This window comes from Orcinus orca, chromosome 1 (assembly GCF_937001465.1).
Source record: "Orcinus orca chromosome 1, mOrcOrc1.1, whole genome shotgun sequence".
NCBI lineage: Eukaryota > Metazoa > Chordata > Mammalia > Artiodactyla > Delphinidae > Orcinus > Orcinus orca.
In genome coordinates, this window is record NC_064559.1 from 124255613 (window position 1) to 124275612 (window position 20000).

The following is a 20000-nucleotide window of genomic DNA, read 5'->3' on the forward strand; positions in this document are numbered from 1 at the left end:
ATAAGGAAAGAACCCAATCCCAGCCCTTGAGAGAAGAGTCAGCCATATTTGGTGGAAAGTCAGCCATGCAAACAAATAATTACAATGTAAGACATTTGTTTTAATGGTGTATGTAGCAAATGTAATGGGGCATGAACAAAATGTAATAGGAAATTATAGGCACAGGACATGCCAACCCTCTCTAGAAAAATGAGCAAAGGTGCTACGGAAGAGACTGCTCCAATAAATGTTTGTTAAATCAATAAATCTTGAAGAACAGCATTATTTAAATTAAAACCTTAAAACACTTTTATTAGGAAGACTAAAACCCTATAGTACAAATGGTAAATAGGCATTTCATTAAAGAGGGCGTGTAAAGATACCAACCACACGTCAACAAGCCTTCAAAACTGTCCTCATTTTTCTTAATTTTTAGACAATAAAACAATCACATTTAAATAGAAGTTCCTTTGAGGCTTCCTGTTTTATAAATAAAAGTATTAATGCAGAAGTGGGATAAAAAAATCTAGACAATGAAGATAAAGATGTAATTTAACAATAAATGGGGTGGAAAACCTAGTGGATGATAGAATCCAGATTATCAAAGGAAGGCAAAGGCCATGATGACTGACTAGGACTAGTATGAAGATGATTCTTGATAATACTGCATTAGCTTTAGTTGATCTGGGCAGTAGACTAAAATCAACTCACATCTTATCTCAGCATTAGGAAAAAAATTGTTTCTGTAGCAAAATTCCAGAAAACTAGTAGTATTCTATCAACTAAATTTTCCACTGAATTATAAATGCACACTGTGTGGTATTTTCTGCTTCAAATGTAGGATTTATGAAGAGTCTGGATTTAGAAATGCAACTTAATGTAAATACATTAAGTTGTACACCAACTCTTGGTGTCACATTATCAGAGGAATACAGCTTAGTTATATTCAAGGTCAAACTTTTAGCTGGAAATAGGTGCCTAAACTAAGGGGAAAAAATGCCTGACGTCTGTGTTAAGCATTCTTTTTTTCAGGTAAACAAATAACTAAAATTCTCTATGTCTAACAACACTACAATATTCTCCAGAGTATTGTCTCAATTTCTTTCTTCTAAAATACATTTGAGACCATGTGACTTAAAAAGCTACAGTTAAAAAGATAGGAAATGACCTAAATGTCTACCTGTCAGAGACCAATTAAATGCATTCTTGTACATTATACAGCAGTAAGACAGAATGAGGAAGGAAGCTCTCTATTTATGATGTGAAAAGATATATCCAAGATGAGTTAAGTGAAAAAAAAAAATCAAGATGCAGAATAGTACATACAGTATGTTACATTTTGTGATAAAATGGGGAAAATAAGACTGTACATCTTTATTTGCTTATATATGCATAAAGAAACTCTAAAAGGATATAGAATAAACTAATACCAGAAGTTATTTGGAAAGGACTGGACAGATAAGAATCAAGGGTGGGAGAGAGAGTTTTCACTATAAACTATATATATTTTAAAATATTTGAACCATGTTAATGTATTTATATTTTCAAATATTTAAATAAAAACAGTTTGGATAAATAAGCTACAATTATAACAATCATGATTTAATTCTATGTTAAGTAGTAATAATCTTTTATATCTTTTCTTCCATTCCAATCTTATCAATTATTCAAAGATTCTAGTTCTCAGGAAACAAATTAATTACCTATCACATATAAGCTAAAATATAATTATGATTAAAGGAAGAATTCATTCTTTCCTTCTCCTTCTCCAGTATCTTCATCTAAATTCACAATTAAGGTTAGCAAGGCTCACCTGGCTTGTGAAACAAATACATCTCCCATGACTTCTGAGTGGATACTATCACAAGCATAAAAATTAATATATATTTTCCACTTAAAATGTCTGAATAGCCACAATGTCCACTGGGCCTATTGACTAGAATTACAATTTTACAAATGTTACAGCATTACAATCCCCAGGTGCATGTGTTGTTTTCAAAATAACAACAAAAAATTGTAAACATTTTTCTGATTTAAAAAACAAATTTAATGAGTCCTCACTGTCTCAAGGAAAAGTACACCTATGATCCCTTCACAGTTGCTGGCCCCTCTCTCACCACGGACCCTATGGCTCCTACCACAGAGGATGTTGGAAGTTGCCTCAGACACAATCCCTTCCAGGGCTTTCCAGTAGGGTACACAGATGCCTAACTTTTCCTCCTCTACCTGCGAAACCCTTTAAAAGTTTAGTTTAAATGAGTCTGATACTTTCTCGTATTTCTGTCAGAATCTTTTCTTCTATTTTTATAAAACCCAACTTTTTAACCATTAATTACGTGCCTATAGAGCTACCTGCCCCTACTAGAATGTGTGATCATTAGAAATACTTCCTATTCATATTTATATCCTTGTGGATAATCCTTATTTCTTATGAATAATAGTAATAGTACTAACAACAACAAGAAAAACAAAAACCAGGTACTGCACCAGGCACGGTGATATATGTATTACCTCATTTAATCCTCAGGATAGCTCTGAAGCCATTGTACAGAAAAGGAAGCTGAAGCTCAGAGAGGATAAATAATTTGCCCAAGTTACATATACTTACTTATTACATATAGAAAAGAGCAGAATGAACCTTCGAACCCAGGCAGTGTCTCTGCCTCCAAATCATGTACTCTTAACCACTTTGCTTAAAATTTAGGAAGTGATTAATATTATTATTACTGCAATGAAACGGAAGTTTGTGTCCCCCCCAAAGTCATATGTTGAAAGTCTAATCCCCAATGGGATGGTATTAGGAGGTGGGACCTTGGGAAGTAGTTAGGTCATGAGGGTAGAGCCCTCATGAATGTGATTAGTGCCCTTATAAGAGGCACCCCAGAGCGTTTTTCTGCCCTCTTTCCACTATGTGAGGACACAGCGAGAAGTAAGCAGTCTACAGCCCTGAAGAGAGCCCTCACCAGAACTTGACCATGCTGGCACCTAATCAGTCTGCAGAACTGTGAGAAACAAATTTCTGTTGTTTACAACCCACCCAGTCTATGGTACTTTGTTACAACAGCCCAAATTAACTAAAACAATTACCCTTTTCTAAAAAATAGAATTGTACAAAGAGCTTTCAAATTATAGAAGCCATTAGAAGTGGGAGAAAAAAAGCTTTGTCCTCACCATTAAAACTCTCTTCTACGCAATCTGTAACCTTTTATCTGTTCTTCAATGGCTAATTAGCTCAACCTCTAGGTTGCTTGAGGATATTTTCCTCTCACTGTCCCAACTCCAGTACTTTATCCCTTGCTTTCACTGACAAGATCAAGCATACTAGCTGTTGTTGTCCCTATATCCTCCTCACCTGACACCCACCCTGTGCCTAATAACTCTCCCTCTTGTGGTCTGAGAAACAGATGTGGGAATCCTTTGGATCTTAGGGGATTTAGTCTTAACTTATTCATTAAAATAAATATTTACAAAAAGCACTTTTAAGTGTCAGGCACTGGGACCTGCCCTCTGTGAGTTTACAGGAGAGTAATGAAGACAAAGAGGCCTCCTCATTCTTTCCTGTTCCTTTCTTTCATTATTGTTGGTAATTTTGATATTAGTAACAATAAGAAGCAATCCATGTGCTTGTAGATTTGGACACACAAATAAACAAAAAGGCAAAAATATTAGAATCATTCGCAATTCTGTGGATGACTGTTTGTGGAAGTTCTTGTGAAGTAGAAGTAGTACATTTCAGAGATGACTGTTATGGAAGTTCTTCCGAAGTAGAAGTAGTACCTTTCCTTCTACTCTTTAAATAAGCTCAAGTTTACATGAAATTTTTAAAATATCTTCTTCAGGTGTCACTTACAAAACATTCTTTTCCAGCACTGTAATGAGAGACAGCCTTCCTCAGGATGGAAGCTAGATTTGTCTGCTAAACAGGTGATTAGGGTCCCCACTAAATATGTACTTCTGGGAAGGTGCTTTGAGGCTCTTATTGTATATTCCCAGCCCCTGACATTTGGTCAGAGCTCAATCAATGCTCACAAAATGAAAGAATGAATGGATGAATCAGTGATGTAGATGACTGAAATCTAACAAATCTTGACATGGTTATTAGGTCATAAATCAGGCACTGTTTGTGCTTAAACTGTCAAGGTATAGAAAGAATTCAAGGAAAAAAATTAATTCCTAAAAAGGGAAAGCTATTTTATTCTTACTAGACGGGGGAAGGGGTCTCTACAAAAACAAAATAATAAAAACTACTGTCTCATTTCATTCCATGTAATATCATGGTCACACTCTTCATACAATTAAAAAACACAATTCTCCAATTCTAAAGTAGCGAGCTGTCTAGCAAAGTTGCCATAGCTCAAGTCTCACAAGTAGTTATACCTGAATGGAAGATAGGGGGGATTTGAGCCAGATAGGAGTGCTCTGTAGGCTTCTTCTGGTGTCTTCTTTAAATAGATTACCTAAGACAAATAAATAGCAACATTTAGAACACCACCAAAGAATGACGCAAAACTAACTTAATTACTTACCAAATTTGCATTTCCCTTCTTCCACTTTGAAAGTGACAACTGTCATGGTGATAATGTTGATCTTTAGACAGCAAGCAAGCTGCCAAAATTTCCTTTTCAGCTTGAAGCGGAACAACAGCCTTTGGCTTAAGGATGAGTAAGAGCTTAAAGACACAGGGCAAATCCATAAAGGGGCCATCCAGGGCTGTTTACAAGGCACATTGAACAGATACAATGGCAAGGTTTTCCCTTTTGGGAGCAGAATAATTGTACCTCCATTATTGAACTGTGTGTTCACCAAAGACCAATACAGACTTCCCTGTCCTTCGTAGAAGATCTGCTGCGAGGTAATTTAGTTCCTGGTGAATTCTGAAAGACATCTCAGGGCACAATACCCTTGGGAGATCTACAGAGTTCTCTGTCTCCTCTGAGGAAAGCGCATGTTGCTCTCCAAACAATCAATAAAATCACAATGAAATTGGGGGGAAATGCATGCAGGTAAGAGCACTGGAAAGCATATTGGCTTGGCTCTTGATGTCAAGGATACTTAAATCCCTCCAGTCCAGCATGACAAACTAATCATAAAGAAAGAAACAAACAAAAAAGAGCTCTTAAAACCAGTAAATAACTTCCATTTAATCAACTTATTGACTATATACTAGCTGCTAGGCACTTTATCAGGTATTGGCACCTCTCTTAATAGAATTTACATTTGTGGGGCAAAACAAAGTAATTAACAAAAAGAAATACAGTCTGAGATAAGTGCTGAAAAGGAAATAAGCAGAGTATTGGAAAGAGAGTAGACTTACTTAATACCTTGACGTGGTCAGGGAGGGGTCTCTTGGAGACATTCAGGAGGAGAGCCATGGGAACAGCTAAGGGAAAGGAGGAACAACAAGGGCCAGGGTCCTTGAGGGGGGAAGAGCTTGGTGAGTTGGACAGAGGAGATGAGTGTGACTAGAGCAGTGGGCGAAGGGAAAGCCAGGTAGTGTTCAGATTGTGAAGAGCACTGCAAACCATGAGGAGAGGTTGGTTTTATTCTAAGAGCAATTTAATATTTTAATTCTCAGACAGGAGCACTGATCATTTTCCTCTATAGTTTGAATCAACTTTCATCCCTAAAATCCTCTCTACCTAGAAAGAATGACATTATTTCCTTAATATGTTCCAACATCAAAACTCTATGCATTAGTACATATAGTAATATTACATATAATTTTTTATATATTTATATAAATAAATACATATAATGTATATGTATATATACATATATGCATATATATATTTATAAGTTTGTAAAGACAAGAGAGAAATAATTTTTGAAATGGTTGACTAGGCACTGTAGACTAAAATGGTTTTCCATAAATATCAGTTATTCCTATGGATATACAGATATCAAAAAAAAAAAAGAAACCCTATGGGGCTTCCCTGGTGGCGCAGTGGTTGAGAGTCCACCTGCCGATGCAGGGGACACGGGTTCGTGCCCCAGTCCGGTAAGATCCCACATGCCACAGAGCGGCTAGGCCCGTGAGCCATGGCCGCTGAGCCTGCACGTCCGGAGCCTGTGCCCCGCAATGGGAGAGGCCACAACAGTGAGAGGCCCGCATACCACACAAAAAAAAAAAACCTATGCATTTCAACAAGAATGACAGAGTCCCAGTTCTTAAAAAGTAGGGTTTTCTTCTCTACTTACAAAGTTTCTTTGAGCTTCACGTTGTTCCACTAGCAATATATTACATGTACTTAATTATTAATAATTTCAGCACTAGAAAACACTTCAATTCTCTAAAGAAAGAAAGCTAAAATAAATACATAAAAAGATACTTCTAACTTTATTAAGAAAGCTCCATATTCCTGTGACAAGTAAACAAGAAGGTCTGATAAAGCACACACCAAACAAAGCAAATTGAATATGAAACAAAAACAGCACAGAAAATGAAACCACAGTAAAACAATGATCGAGACATGAGACACAGATTCCACCAACGGAGAACCATATCTCAAGCTGCAGCTCAAATAATTACAAAAATCCACGTAAACCAACTCTAGCTTTAAAGACCATTTTCAGTAACCAATATTAAAACAGGACTTTGTTGTTCCCTAACGAGTAGGTTATATAATATACTCAACAGAGCTGGTTATGATGCAGTGATTTTTCAAACCTAAAGATGCAGCAGTATTTGCAAGCTGACTATGCCTGCTAAAAGGGAAAGCTGCTTGTAGAAAGCTCCTGTGTTTGGATTAGATAATTAAGGCTTATACAACCACCTTTGAAAAGCAAAAATACATTTCCCTCTTCAGGAGCAGTTACATTAATTCTCTTTAATTCTAAGGCAATCATTCTACAGGAGGGACACAACAGCCCACATGAAAGACCTCTTTAGACCGGATACCCCACTGAGTTTTGCTACTCATCTTACCTGCATGACTTAGCACACATGACCCATGTTCTCACACTGTAAGATGAGAGTCTTTGTTTTTTATTTTTATCCCAATGTTAAATTATTAATAAGTGCAAAGTGAAACCCAACAGAGGCCATCTAAATTCCAGGAAGATTCCAGGGGCAGGTAAATACAATGTCCTTTTACAACCTGATGATAGGTACTTGTGAGGGTGGTGAAATGTTCTAATGAAGGAGTGTATTACTGAATGCATGCACATTGTGGTCATTAAAATACCAAATTCCATTTCTCCAGGAGAAAAAATGTCATGGATTCTTATGCCAGGTCTTCTTAGATATGTTTCCTATTAAAAAGAGACAGAGAGACAGACTAGGCCAGATCAGAGGCTGGAAATAAAACAACATTAAGCCTTTGCTGTTGAGGAACCTAAAGCTCAGAGAGGTAAGGAACTTCCCACTCAGAAAGGTAAGGAACTTCCCAAACTCGCATTGCTGCTCTGTGATGCAGTAAGAATTCGAACACAGATCTGACTCCAAAGCCCACAGTAATTCCATACATCATATCTGCTTAAAAATATAGATGCAGGTAATGGAAGCAGAATCTGGAACAACAACAACAAAAAGATTCCTACTCTTCCAATTTCTAAATGCCATTACACTTGACTTTTAAAATTAAGTGACTTCAGGGCTTCCCTGGTGGCACAGTGGTTGAGAGTCCTCCTGCCGATGCAAGGGACACGGGTTCGTGCCCCGGTCCGGGAAGATCCCACATGCCGCAGAGCGGCTGGGCCCGTGAGCCATGGCCGCTGAGCCTGCGCATCCGGAGCCTGTGCTCCGCAACGGGAGAGGCCACAACAGTGAGAGGCCTGCGTACCGCAAAAAAAAAAAAAAATTAGGTGACTTCAGGGCGTCCCTGGTGGCACAGTGGTTAAGAATCCACCTGCCAACGCAGGGGACACGGGTTCTATCCCTGGTCTGGGAAGATCCCACATGCCACGGAGCAACTAAGCCTGTGCGCCACAACTACTGAGCCTGCGCTCTAGAGCCACAACTACTGAGCTGCGTGCCACAACTACCAAAGCCCACACACCCACAGCCCATGCTCCACAACAAAAGAAGCCACCGCAATAAGCAACGAAGAGTAGCCCCCGCTCGCCACAACTAGAGAAAGCCCGTGCGCAGCAACAAAGATCAACACAGCCAAAAATTTTAAAAAATAAATTTATAAAAAAAATATAGGTGACTTCAGGGGAATTCCCTGGCAGCCATGGGTTCCCTGTGGCCCGTGTTCAATCCCTGGTCGGGGAACTAAGATCCCACAAACCGCATGGCACAGTCAAAAATATAAATAAAATAAAATTAGGTGACTTCAAACTGTTAACAGTAGTTGTGCCTAAGGAATAGGGCTGGGGGAATATTAGTAGAAGAAGAAGGAATTTCTACTTATATTTTCTACTATCTCCACATTTCTTGTATTTTGTAGTAAGGTGTATTAATTTGTTTTTTAAATGTGGAGTAACTAAATCAGTTATGAAATGTTAAATAAAAATAAAATCTATATTTAACTATTACTCAAAGATTTGTTCCCAGATATTCTAATATTTCTAAAAATACTTTCTGGATAAAATTAACTTCAAAGCATCTTCTAAATATCCTGGTTTTCCTTTTCTGCTTCTCAGGGAAAAAATAATATGCTGTCTACTCTTCTCACTAAATATTAGCATATATGAACCCAAACCAAAAGAATCTTCCCCAACTTTTGATTGATAAAATTTAACAAAAGCCCTTTGCATAGTGCTTGGTTTGCCATGCCAATTTATCCTTGAAATTAGTGAGTATATGTATGACTTTTATAAAATTGCCCTACTCTTTGCCAGGAAGTCCTATAAACCTTCTCAATAGAACAGCATTTGACATATATGTTCTTACTTTTAACTAAGTAAGAGTCAAACAATTAAAATGACTATGAGGTTTTTATTTAACAATTAATTAAAATTACAGTACTACAAGCTAGTATAACATATTATTTACAAATAAGCCAATGTTTCCCAAACTTCAATTAATCATGCATCAACTTTCTCAACTTCTGCCACCACACGTAGCACCACGTATTACCATTTCTCTTTAAAGACATACCCTTTTAACTTAAATCAATGTATTCTAAAGTGGTTTATATCATTGCTATAAATGGAAAACCAGTATCACTTGCCACAGAGTCTACACATAAATGAATTTTAAAATACATAACTCTTAAAACTGTAAAATGTTTGTGAAGATTAATTGCACATACAAGTGTGGGTTCATATCTGGGCTCTCTATTCTATTCTGTTGATCTATGTGTCTGTTTTTGTGCCAGTACCATACTGCTTTGATGACTGTAGCTTTGTAGTATAGTTTGAAATCAGGGAGCATGATACCTCTAGCTCTTCTTTCTCAAGATTGTTTTGGTTATTCGAAGTCTTTGTGTTTCCACACACAGTTAAGCATTATTCTAGTTCTGTGAAAAATGCCATTGGGCAATTAATCTATAACAAAGGAGGTAAGAATATACAATGTGGGAAAGACAGGCTCTTCAATAAATGATATTGGAAAAACTGGACAGCTACATGCGTAAGTATCAAACTGGACTACTCTCTCACATTATGCACAAAAATAAATTCAAAATGGATTAAAGATTTAAATATAAAACTTGAAACCATAAAACTTCTGGAAGAAAACATAGTCAGTACTCTCTTTGACAACAATCTCAATATTTTTCTGGATATGTCTTTTCAGGCAAGGGAAACAAAAGCAAAAATAAAGGGGACTATATCAAACTAAGAAACTATGCACAGTGAAGGAAACTATCAGAAAAACAGAACACCTACTGAATGGGGGAAGATATTTGTAAATGATATATCTGATGAGGGGTTAATATCCAAAATATACAAAGAACTCATACAACTCAACATCAAAAAAATAAACAACCTAGGCTTCCCTGGTGGCACAGTGGTTGAGAGTCCGCCTGCCGATGCAGGGGACACGGGTTCGTGCCCCGGTCTGGGAAGATCCCACATGCCATGGAGCGGCTAGGCCCGTGAGCCATGGCCGCTGAGCCTGCACGTCCAGAGCCTGTGCTCCGCAACGGGAGAGGCCACAACAGTGAGAGGCCCGCATACCGCAAAAAAATAAAAAAATAAAAAAATAATAAACAACCCAATTAAAAGATGGGCAGAGGATCTGAATAGACTCTTTTCCAAAGAAGACATACAGATGACCAACAGCCACATGAAAAGATGCCCAACATCACTAACCAACAGGGAAATGCAAATCAAAACCCCAATGAGATATCACCTCACACCTGTCAGAATTATCAAAAAAGACAATGAACAGCAAATGAAGAAAACAAAACCCTTCTGCACTGCACTGGGAATGTAAATTGGTACAGCTCCTATGGAAAAAAGTAGGGAGACTCCTCAAAAAATTAAAAATAAAACTACCATAGGATCCAGAAATTCCACCCCCGGTTATTTATTCAAAGAAAACAAAAACACTAATTTGAAAAGATATATGCCCCCCTATATTTGTTGCAGCATTATTTACAAAAATAGCCAAGATATGCAAGCAACCCAAGTGCCCATAAATAGATGAATAGATAAAGAAGATGTAACACACAATGGAATATTACTGAGCCATGAAAAAGAATGAAATCTTGCCATTTGCAACAACATGGACGGACCTAGAGAGTATTATGCTAAGTGAAATAGAGAAAGACAAATACTGTATGATTTTACGTATATGTTAAATCTAAAAAACAAATGAACAAACATAAAACAGAATGGTTGCCAGAGGTGAGGGGGGTGAGGGGAGGAAAGAAATAGGTAAGGGAGATGAAGAGGTACAAACTTCCAGATGCAAAATAAGTAAGTCATGGGTATGAAATGCACCATGTGGGGAATATAATCAATAACTATACAGTATCTTGAATGGTGACATATCACAACTGGACTACTACCATGTTGATAATTTTGAAGTGTACAGAAATACCAAACCACTATGTTGTGTAACAGGAACTAACATAGTATTGTAAGTATTATACCTCAAAAACAAATAAACTCATAGAAAGAGAGATCAGAGTTGTGGTTACCAGACATAGGGGCTCACAGAAGGGGGAATTGAATGAAGGTGGTCAAAAGGTACAAACTTCCAGTTATAAGATAAATAAGTACTAGGGATGTAATGTACAACATGATAAATATAATTAGCACTGTTGTATGGTATATATGAAAGCTGTTAAGAGTGTAAATCCTAAGAATTCTCATCATAAAAAAATTGTTTCAGGCTTCCCTGGTGGCGCAGTGGTTGAGAGTCCACCTGCCGATGCAGGGGACACGGGTTTGTGCCCCGGATCGGGAAGATCCCACATGCCGCGGAGCGGCTGGGCCCGTGAGCCATGGCTGCTGAGCCTGTGTGTCCGTAGCCTGTGCTCCGCAACGGGAGAGGCCACAACAGCGAGAGGCCCGCGTACCGCAAAAAAAAAAAAAAAAAAATTCTGTTTCTTTAATTTTGTATCTGAGATGATGGATGTTCACTAAACTTATAGTGATCATATTTCATGATGTATGTGACTCAAATCATTGTTACACACCTTAAACTTATACAATGCTGTATGTCAATAGTTATACAATGTTGTATGTCAACTGTATCTCAATAAATGTGGAAGAAAAAAGTAAAATAAAATAAAATAAAATGTTTGTGCACACCACACACTGAGAAACAATGTAACAAATATAAAGTTTGGACCAATTTTACAGAACAGCAGACCAACCTGATACATTAAAATCCTCTTAGGAGAGACGGGCGCGAGCCGCGGCTAAAAGCACGGACCCCAGGGACGGGCGGGAGACGCTAAGGCTGCTGCTGCCGCCACCAAGGGGCCTGTGTGCGAGCACAGGTCACTATCCACACCCCTCCCGCGGAGCCTGTGCAGCCCGCCACTGCCAGGTTCCCGGGATCCAGGGACAACTTCCCCGGGAGAACGCACGGCGGGCCTCACGCTGGTGCAACGTCACGCTGGCCTCTGCCGCTGCAGGCCCGCCCCGCACGCAGTGCCCCTCCCTCCCCCCGGCCTGAGTGCGCCAGAGCCCCCGAATCAGCGGCTCCTTTAACCCCATCCTGTCTGAGCAAAGAACAGACGCCCTCCAGCGACCTAGACGCAGAGGCAGGGCCAAATCCAAAGCTGAGCCCCTGTGAGCTGTGATAACAAGGAAGAGACAGTGAAATCTCTCCCAGCAGCCTCGGCAGCAGCGGATTAAAGCTCCACAATCAACTTGATGTACCCTGCATCTGTGGAATACATGAAAAGACAACGAATCATCCCAAATTGAGGAGGTGGGCTTCAAGAGCAACATCTATGATTTTTTCCCCTTTTCCTCTTTTTGTGAATGTGTATGTGTATGCTTCTGTGTGAGATCTTGTCTGTATAGTTTTGCTTCCACCATTTGTCCTAGGGTTCTATCCGTTCATGGGTTTTTTTTTAACTTTTTTTCTTAATAATTAATTTTAATAATTTTATTATACTTTTCTTTCTTTCCTTCTTTCCTTCCTTCCCTCCTTCAGACAACGAATCATCCCAAATTGAGGAGGTGGTCTCTGAGAGCAAGATTTATGATTTTTTCCCCTTTACCTCTCTTTGTGAGGGTGTATGTGTATGCTTCTGTGTAAGATTTTGTCTGTATAGCTTTGCTTCCAACATTTGTCCTAAGGTTCTATGCATCCCTTTTTTTTTCTAAATAATTATTTTTTAATTCAATAACTTTATTATACTTTATTTTATTTTACTGTATCTTCTTTCTGTCTTTTTTCCTTCCTTCCCTCCTTCCTTCCTCACTCCCTCCCTCGTTTCCTTCTTGCCTTCTTTCCTTCTTTGCTTCTTTCTTTCTTTCTTCCTTCCTTCCTTCCTTCCTTCCTTCCTTCCTTCCTTTCTTTCTTTCTTCATACTTCTACTAATTCTCTCTACTTTTTCTCCCTTTTATTCTGAGCCATGTGGATGAAAGGCTCTTGGTGCTCCAGCCAGGAGTCAGGGCTCTGCCTCTGAAGTGGGAGAGCCAACTTCAGGACACTGGTCAACAAGAGACCTCCCAGCTCCACATAATATCAAACGGCGAAAATCTCCCAAAGACCTCCATCTTAACACCAGCACCCAGCTTCACTCAATGACCAGCAAGCTATAGTGCTGGACAACCTATGCCAAACAACTAGCAAAACAGGAACACAACTCCACCCATTAGCAGAGAGGCTGCCTAAAATCATAATAAGGCCACAGACACCCCAAAACACACCACCAGACGTGAACCTGCCCACTAGAGAGACAAGATCCAGCCTCATCCACCACAACACAGGCACTAGTCCCCTCCACCAGGAAGCCTACACAACCCACTGAACCAACCTTAGCCACTGGAGACAGACATCAAAAACAGCGGGAACTACGAACCTGCAGCCTGCAAAAAGGAGACCCCAAACACAGTAAGATAAGCAAAATGAGAAGACAGAAAAACACACAGCAGATAAAGGAGCAAGATAAAAATGCACCAGGCCTAACAAATGAAGACGAAATAGGCAGTCTACCTGAAAAAGAATTCAGAATAATGATAGTAAGGATGATCCAAAATCTTGGAAATAGAATAGACAAAATGCAAGAAACAGTTAACAAGGACCTAGAAGAAATAAAGATGAAACAAGCAACGATGAACAACACAATAAATGAAATTAAAAGTACTCTAGATGGGATCAATAGCAGAATAACTAAGGCAGAAGAACGGATAAGTGACCGGGAAGATAAAATAGTGGAAATAACTACTGCAGAGCAGAATAAAGAAAACAGAATGAAAAGAACTGAGGACAGTCTCAGAGACCTCTGGGACAACATTAAACGCACCAACATTCGAATTATAGGGGTTCCAGAAGAAGAAGAGAAAAAGAAAGGGACTGAGAAAATATTTGAAGAGATTATAGTTGAAAACTTCCCTAATATGGGAAAGTAAATAGTTAATCAAGTCCAGGAAGCACAGAGTCCCATACAGGATAAATCCAAGGAGAAATACACCAAGACACATATTAATCAAACTGTCAAAAATTGAATACAAAGAAAGCATATTAAAAGCAGCAAGGGAAAAACAACAAATAACACACAAGGGAATCCCCATAAGGTTAATAGCTGATCTCTCAGCAGAAACCCTACAAGCCAGAAGGGAGTGGCAGGACATACTGAAAGTGATGAAGGAGAAAAACCTGCAACCAAGACTACTCTACCCAGCAAGGATCTCATTCAGATTTGATGGAGAAATTAAAACCTTTACAGACAAGCAAAAGCTGAGAGAGTTCAGCACCACCAAACCAGCTTTACAACAAATGCTAAAGGAACTTCTCTACACAAGAAACACAAGAGAAGGAAAAGACCTATAATAACGAACCCAAAACAATTTAGAAAATGGGAATAGGAACATACATATCGATAATTACCTTAAATGTAAATGGACTAAATGCTCCCACCAAAACACACAGATTGGCTGAATGGATACAAAAACAATACCCTTATATATGCTGTCTACAAGAGACCCACTTCAGACCTAGAGACACATACAGACTGAAAGTAACGGGATGGAAAAAGATATTCCATGCAAATGGAAAGCAAAAGAAAGCTGGAGTAGCAATTCTCATATCAGACAAAATAGACTTTAAAATAAGGACTATTAGAAGAGACAAAGAAGGACACTACATAATGATCAAGGGATCGATCCAAGAAGAAGATATAACAATTGTAAATATTTATGCACCCAACATAGGAGCACCTCAATACATAAGGCAAATACTAACAGCCATAAAAGGGGAAATCGACAGTAACACATTCATAGTACGGGATTTTAACACCCCACTTTCACCCATGGACAGATCATCCAAAATGAAAATAAATAAGGAAACACAAGCTTTAAATGATACATTAAACAAGATGGACTTAATTGATATTTATAGGACACTCCATCCAAAAACAACAGAATACACATTTTTCTCAAGTGCTCACGGAACATTCTCCAGGATAGATCATATCTTGGGTCACAAATCAAGCCTTGGTAAATTTAAGAAAATTGAAATTGTATCAAGTATCTTTTCTGACCACAACGCCATGAGACTAGATGTCAATTACAGGAAAAGATCTGTAAAAAATACAAACACATGGAGGCTAAACAATACACTACTTAATAATGAAGTGATCACTGAAGAAATCAAAGAGGAAATAAAAAAATACCTAGAAACAAATGGCAATGGAGACACAACGACCCAAAGCCTATGGGATGCAGCAAAAGCAGTTCTAAGGGGGAAGTTTATAGCAATACAAGCCCACCTTAAGAAGCAGGAAACATCTCGAATAAACAACCTAACCTTGCACCTCAAGCAATTAGAGAAAGAAGAACAAAAAAACCCAAAGCTAGCAGAAGGAAAGAAATCATAAAAATCAGATCAGAAATAAATGAAAAAGAAATGAAGGAAACAATAGCAAAGATCAATACAACTAAAAGCTGGTTCTTTGAGAAGATAAACAAAATAGATACACCACTAGCCAGACTCATCAAGAAAAAAAGGGAGAAGACTCAAATCAATAGAATTAGAAATGAAAAAGGAGAAGTAACAATGGACACTGCAGAAATAAAAAAGATCATGAGAGATTACTACAAGCAACTCTATGCCAATAAAACGGACAATCTGGAAGAAATGGACAAATTCTTAGAAATGCACAACCTGCCAAGACTGAATCAGGAAGAAATAGAAAATAGGAACAGACCAATCACAAGCACTGAAATTGAAACTGTGATTAAAAATCTTCCAACAAACAAAAGCCCAGGACCAGATGGCTTCACAGGCGAATTCTATCAAACATTTAGAGAAGAGCTAACACCTATCCTTCTCAAACTCTTCCAAAATATAGCAGAGGGAGGAACACTCCCAAATTCCTTCTACGAGGCCACCATCACCTTGATACCAAAACCAGACACAGATGTCACAAAGAAAGAAAACTACAGGCCAATATCACTGATGAACATAGATGCAAAAATCCTCAACAAAATACTAGCAAACAGAATCCAACAGCACATTAAAAGGATCATACACCATGATCAAGTGGGGTTTATTCCAGGAATGCAAGGATTCTTCAATATATGCAAATCTAACAATGTGATAAACCATACTAACAAATTGAAGGAGAAAAACCATATGATCATCTCAATAGATGCAGAGAAAGCTTTTGACAAAATTCAACAGCCATTTATGATAAAAACCCTGCAGAAAGTAGGCATAGAGGGAACTTTCCTCAACATAATAAAGGCCATATAAGACCAGCCCACAGCCAACATCATCCTCAATGGTGAAAAACTGAAAGCATTTCCACTAAGATCAGGAACAAGACAAAGCTGCCCACTCTCACCACTCTTATTCAACATAGTTTTGGAAGTTTTAGCCACAGCAATCAGAGAAGAAAAGGAAATAAAAGGAATCCAAATCGGAAAACAAGAAGTAAAGCTGTCACTGTTTGCAGATGACATGATACTGTACATAGATAATCCTAAAGATGCTACCAGAAAACTACTAGAGCTCATCAATGAATTTGGTAAAGTAGCAGGATACAAAATTAATGCACAGAAATCTCTGGCATTCCTATACACTAATGATGAAAAATCTGAAATTGAAATCAAGAAAACACTCCCATTTACCATTGCAACAAAAAGAAGAAAATATCTAAGAATAAACCTACCTAAGGAGACAAAAGACCTGTATGCAGAAAATTATAAGACACTGATGAAAGAAATTAAAGATGACACAAATAGATGGAGAGATATACCATGTTCTTGGATTGGAAGAATCAACATTGTGAAAATGACTCTACTACCCAAAGCAATCTACAGATTCAATGCAATCCCTATCAAACTACCACTGGCATTTTTCACGGAACTAGAACAAAAAATTTCACAATTTGTTTGGAAACACAAAAGACCCCGAATAGCCAAAGCAATCTTGAGAACGAAAAAAGGAACTGGAGGAATCAGGCTCCCTGGCTTCAGACTATACTACAAAGCTACAGTAATCAAGACAGTATGGTACTGGCACAAAAACAGAAATATAGGTCAATGGAACAGGATAGAAAGCCCAGAGATAAACCCACGCACATATGGACACCTTATCTTTGATAAAGGTGGCAGGAATGTACAGTGGAGAAAGGACAGCCTCTTCAATAAGTGGTGCTGGGAAAACTGGACAGGTACATGTAAAAGTATGAGATTAGATCACTCCCTAATACCATACACAAAAATAAGCTCAAAATGGATTAAAGACCTAAATGTAAGGCCAGAAACTATCAAACTCTTAGAGGAAAACATAGGCAGAACACTCTATGACATAAATCATAGCAAGATCCTTTCTGACCCACCTCCTAGAGTAATGGACATAAAAACAAAAATAAACAAATGAGACCTAATGAAACTTCAAAGCTTTTGCACAGCAAAGGAAACCATAAACAAGACCAAAAGACAACCCTCAGAATGGGAGAAAAATATTTGCAAATGAAGCAACTGACAAAGGATTAATCTCCAAAATTTATAAGCAGCTCATGCAGCTCAATAACAAAAAAAACAAACAACCCAATCCAAAAATGGGCAGAAGACCTAAATAGACATCTCTCCAAAGAAGATATGCAGACTGCCAACAAACACATGAAAGAATGCTCAACATCATTAATCATTAGAGAAATGCAAATCAAAACTACAATGAGATATCATCTCACACCAGTCAGAATGGCCATCATCAAAAAATCTAGAAACAATAAATGCTGGAGAGGGTGTGGAGAAAAGGGAACACTCTTGCACTGCTGGTGGGAATGTGAATTGGTTCAGCCACTATAGAGAACAGTATGGAGGTTCCTTAAGAAACTACAAATAGAACTACCAGATGACCCAGCAATCCCACTACTGGGCCTATACCCTGAGAAAACCAAAATTCAAAAAGAGTCATGTACCACAATGTTCACTGCAGCTCTATTTACAATAGCCCGGAGATGGAAACAACCTAAGTGCCCATCATCGGATGAATGGATAAAGAAGATGTGGCACATATATACAATGGAATAGTACTCAGCCATAAAAAGAAACGAAATTGAGCTATTTGTAATGAGGTGGATAGACCTAGAGTCTGTCATACAGAGTGAAGTAAGTCAGAAAGAAAAAGACAAATACCGTATGCTAACACATATATATGGAATTTAAGAAGAAAAAAAAATGTCATGAAGAACCTAGGGGTAAGACAGGAATAAAGACACAGACCTACTTGAGAACGGACTTGAGGATATGGGGAGGGGGAATGGTGAGCTGTGACAGGGCGAGAGAGAGTCATGGACATATACACACTAACAAACGTAAGGTAGATAGCTAGTGGGAAGCAGCCGCATGGCACAGGGATATCGGCTCCGTGCTTTGTGACCGCCTGGAGGGGTGGGATAGGGAGGGTGGGAGGGAGGGAGACGCAAGAGGGAAGAGATATGGGAACATATGTATACGTATAACTGATTCACATTGTTATAAAGCAGAAACTAACACCATTGTAAAGCAATTATACCCCAATAAAGATGTTTAAAAAAATAAAATAATGTAAAATAAAAATAAAATAAAATCCTCTTAGAATTGATCTGCAAATACTTCTAAATCTTTTTTTTAAACTAAATCCTATGGTCATTAAATTCTTAAAGCCTGTCAAAAAATAATATATGTGAATTTCAGAAGCAGTTTGAAATTTTCAACTGTATTTCTCTACTCAGATAATTTAATCTCTCTGATACACAAGGGATGATTCTTTAAACAACACATGGTTTAATATAGAAGTCTAAACCAGACTCTGAGTCATGAATTGCTAATAGTCTTTCCCTGGGGACATTTGCCTCAGATCTTACTATGTTTTTAGCTTTGTTTTTAGGTGTTATTATTTCCCACAAAAAGCCTGATGGCAAAGCCAACACACACCCATAATATATTTAAAAATGAAGCCTGAGCCCCTATGTCAATTATGTTTATATTTTGTGATCTAGAAAGTAAAAATACTCTTGAAGATTCTATTTGGCCATCTGAGAGAGTATTCTTCAATTTTGGCTTTTGATTTCCTGTTATTTAATATTTTACTTGTTTATGAAAGAGGTAACAAAGGCTGAGAACAGCCTTTCCCAGTCAGGTACTGCCATAGGAACACTGACATGATAGCTATGAAATCAGCATTACCAACCACTTCTGAGTCAATTAAATTTCTTCAAAATAGAAGTTTCCAGAAAACAGATGTTATAACTTGAAAATAGTCTAGAAGCACTAAAATTTGCTGAACATAGAAGAATCTATACCAAAGATATACCAAAAAAGGAGAGACTTTCTTTAAAGGTTTTAGAAAACTAGGCTTAGCATACACAGAGTACTAATTGTAGACATTACAAAGATGTCCCTAAGACATGTGCTTTGGGTTCTAGCCCACTAATCAGCAGTCATCTTTGGACCCCTTTCTCCAGCCCCCATATAACTTAAAATTATCACACTTGCGAGACAGCAATTGAGGATAGGGATGGGCAGAGGTTTAAAGAAAAGAAAATGTTCTTTCCCTGGCGAAGCTAACCAATCCAGAACACTTGCTCGGTTTGAAACCACTGCTCCCTACTTGGCTTCTCCCATCATCCCCCTTTCCTGTCAGGTCCCTCCCCATCACCCAGACAAAATCTCACAAGTCGTCTTTAACTCTGGCCTCTCTGCTTGAGTCTATCAACCCTCACCAAATCAATATACAGACTGATTCTTTCTCCACAATCTCTTTCAATTATGGCGTGGAACCAGGTTTGGGGGTCTGAAACATACCATTTAGAGAAAGAAGCAAAGGATACAAATAGCTTTTCAAATTTTACAAAACCACCACTAGGATTCTGAGCATGTGAGGGGCCCTGAATTTTTAAGTTTCATTAATTCTCCAGCAGATATGCAGTTGACGTTTTTTTTCATGACTATCATCATCACCTTTTTTCAAGCCCTATCATCACATGCTAAGACTCACACCATTTCTCTCA

At 38.2% G+C, this 20000-nt stretch overlaps 1 protein-coding gene across 5 annotated transcripts in view; it reads right to left on the minus strand.

Moving 5' to 3' along the window:
• CDC14A (cell division cycle 14A) overlaps nucleotides 1-20000 on the minus strand; it is a 180824-nt gene that overhangs the window by 108519 nt on the left and 52305 nt on the right. For 4 of the 5 annotated variants that reach the window (XM_004263082.3, XM_049708398.1, XM_004263081.2 and 1 more), the window contains one exon: nucleotides 4357-4436. The exons of the other annotated variant lie outside the window; for it this stretch is intronic. In XM_004263082.3, the coding sequence (XP_004263130.1) occupies nucleotides 4357-4436 (80 nt within the window). The remainder of the gene's footprint in view (nucleotides 1-4356; nucleotides 4437-20000) is intronic. 5 annotated transcript variants of the gene reach the window in all.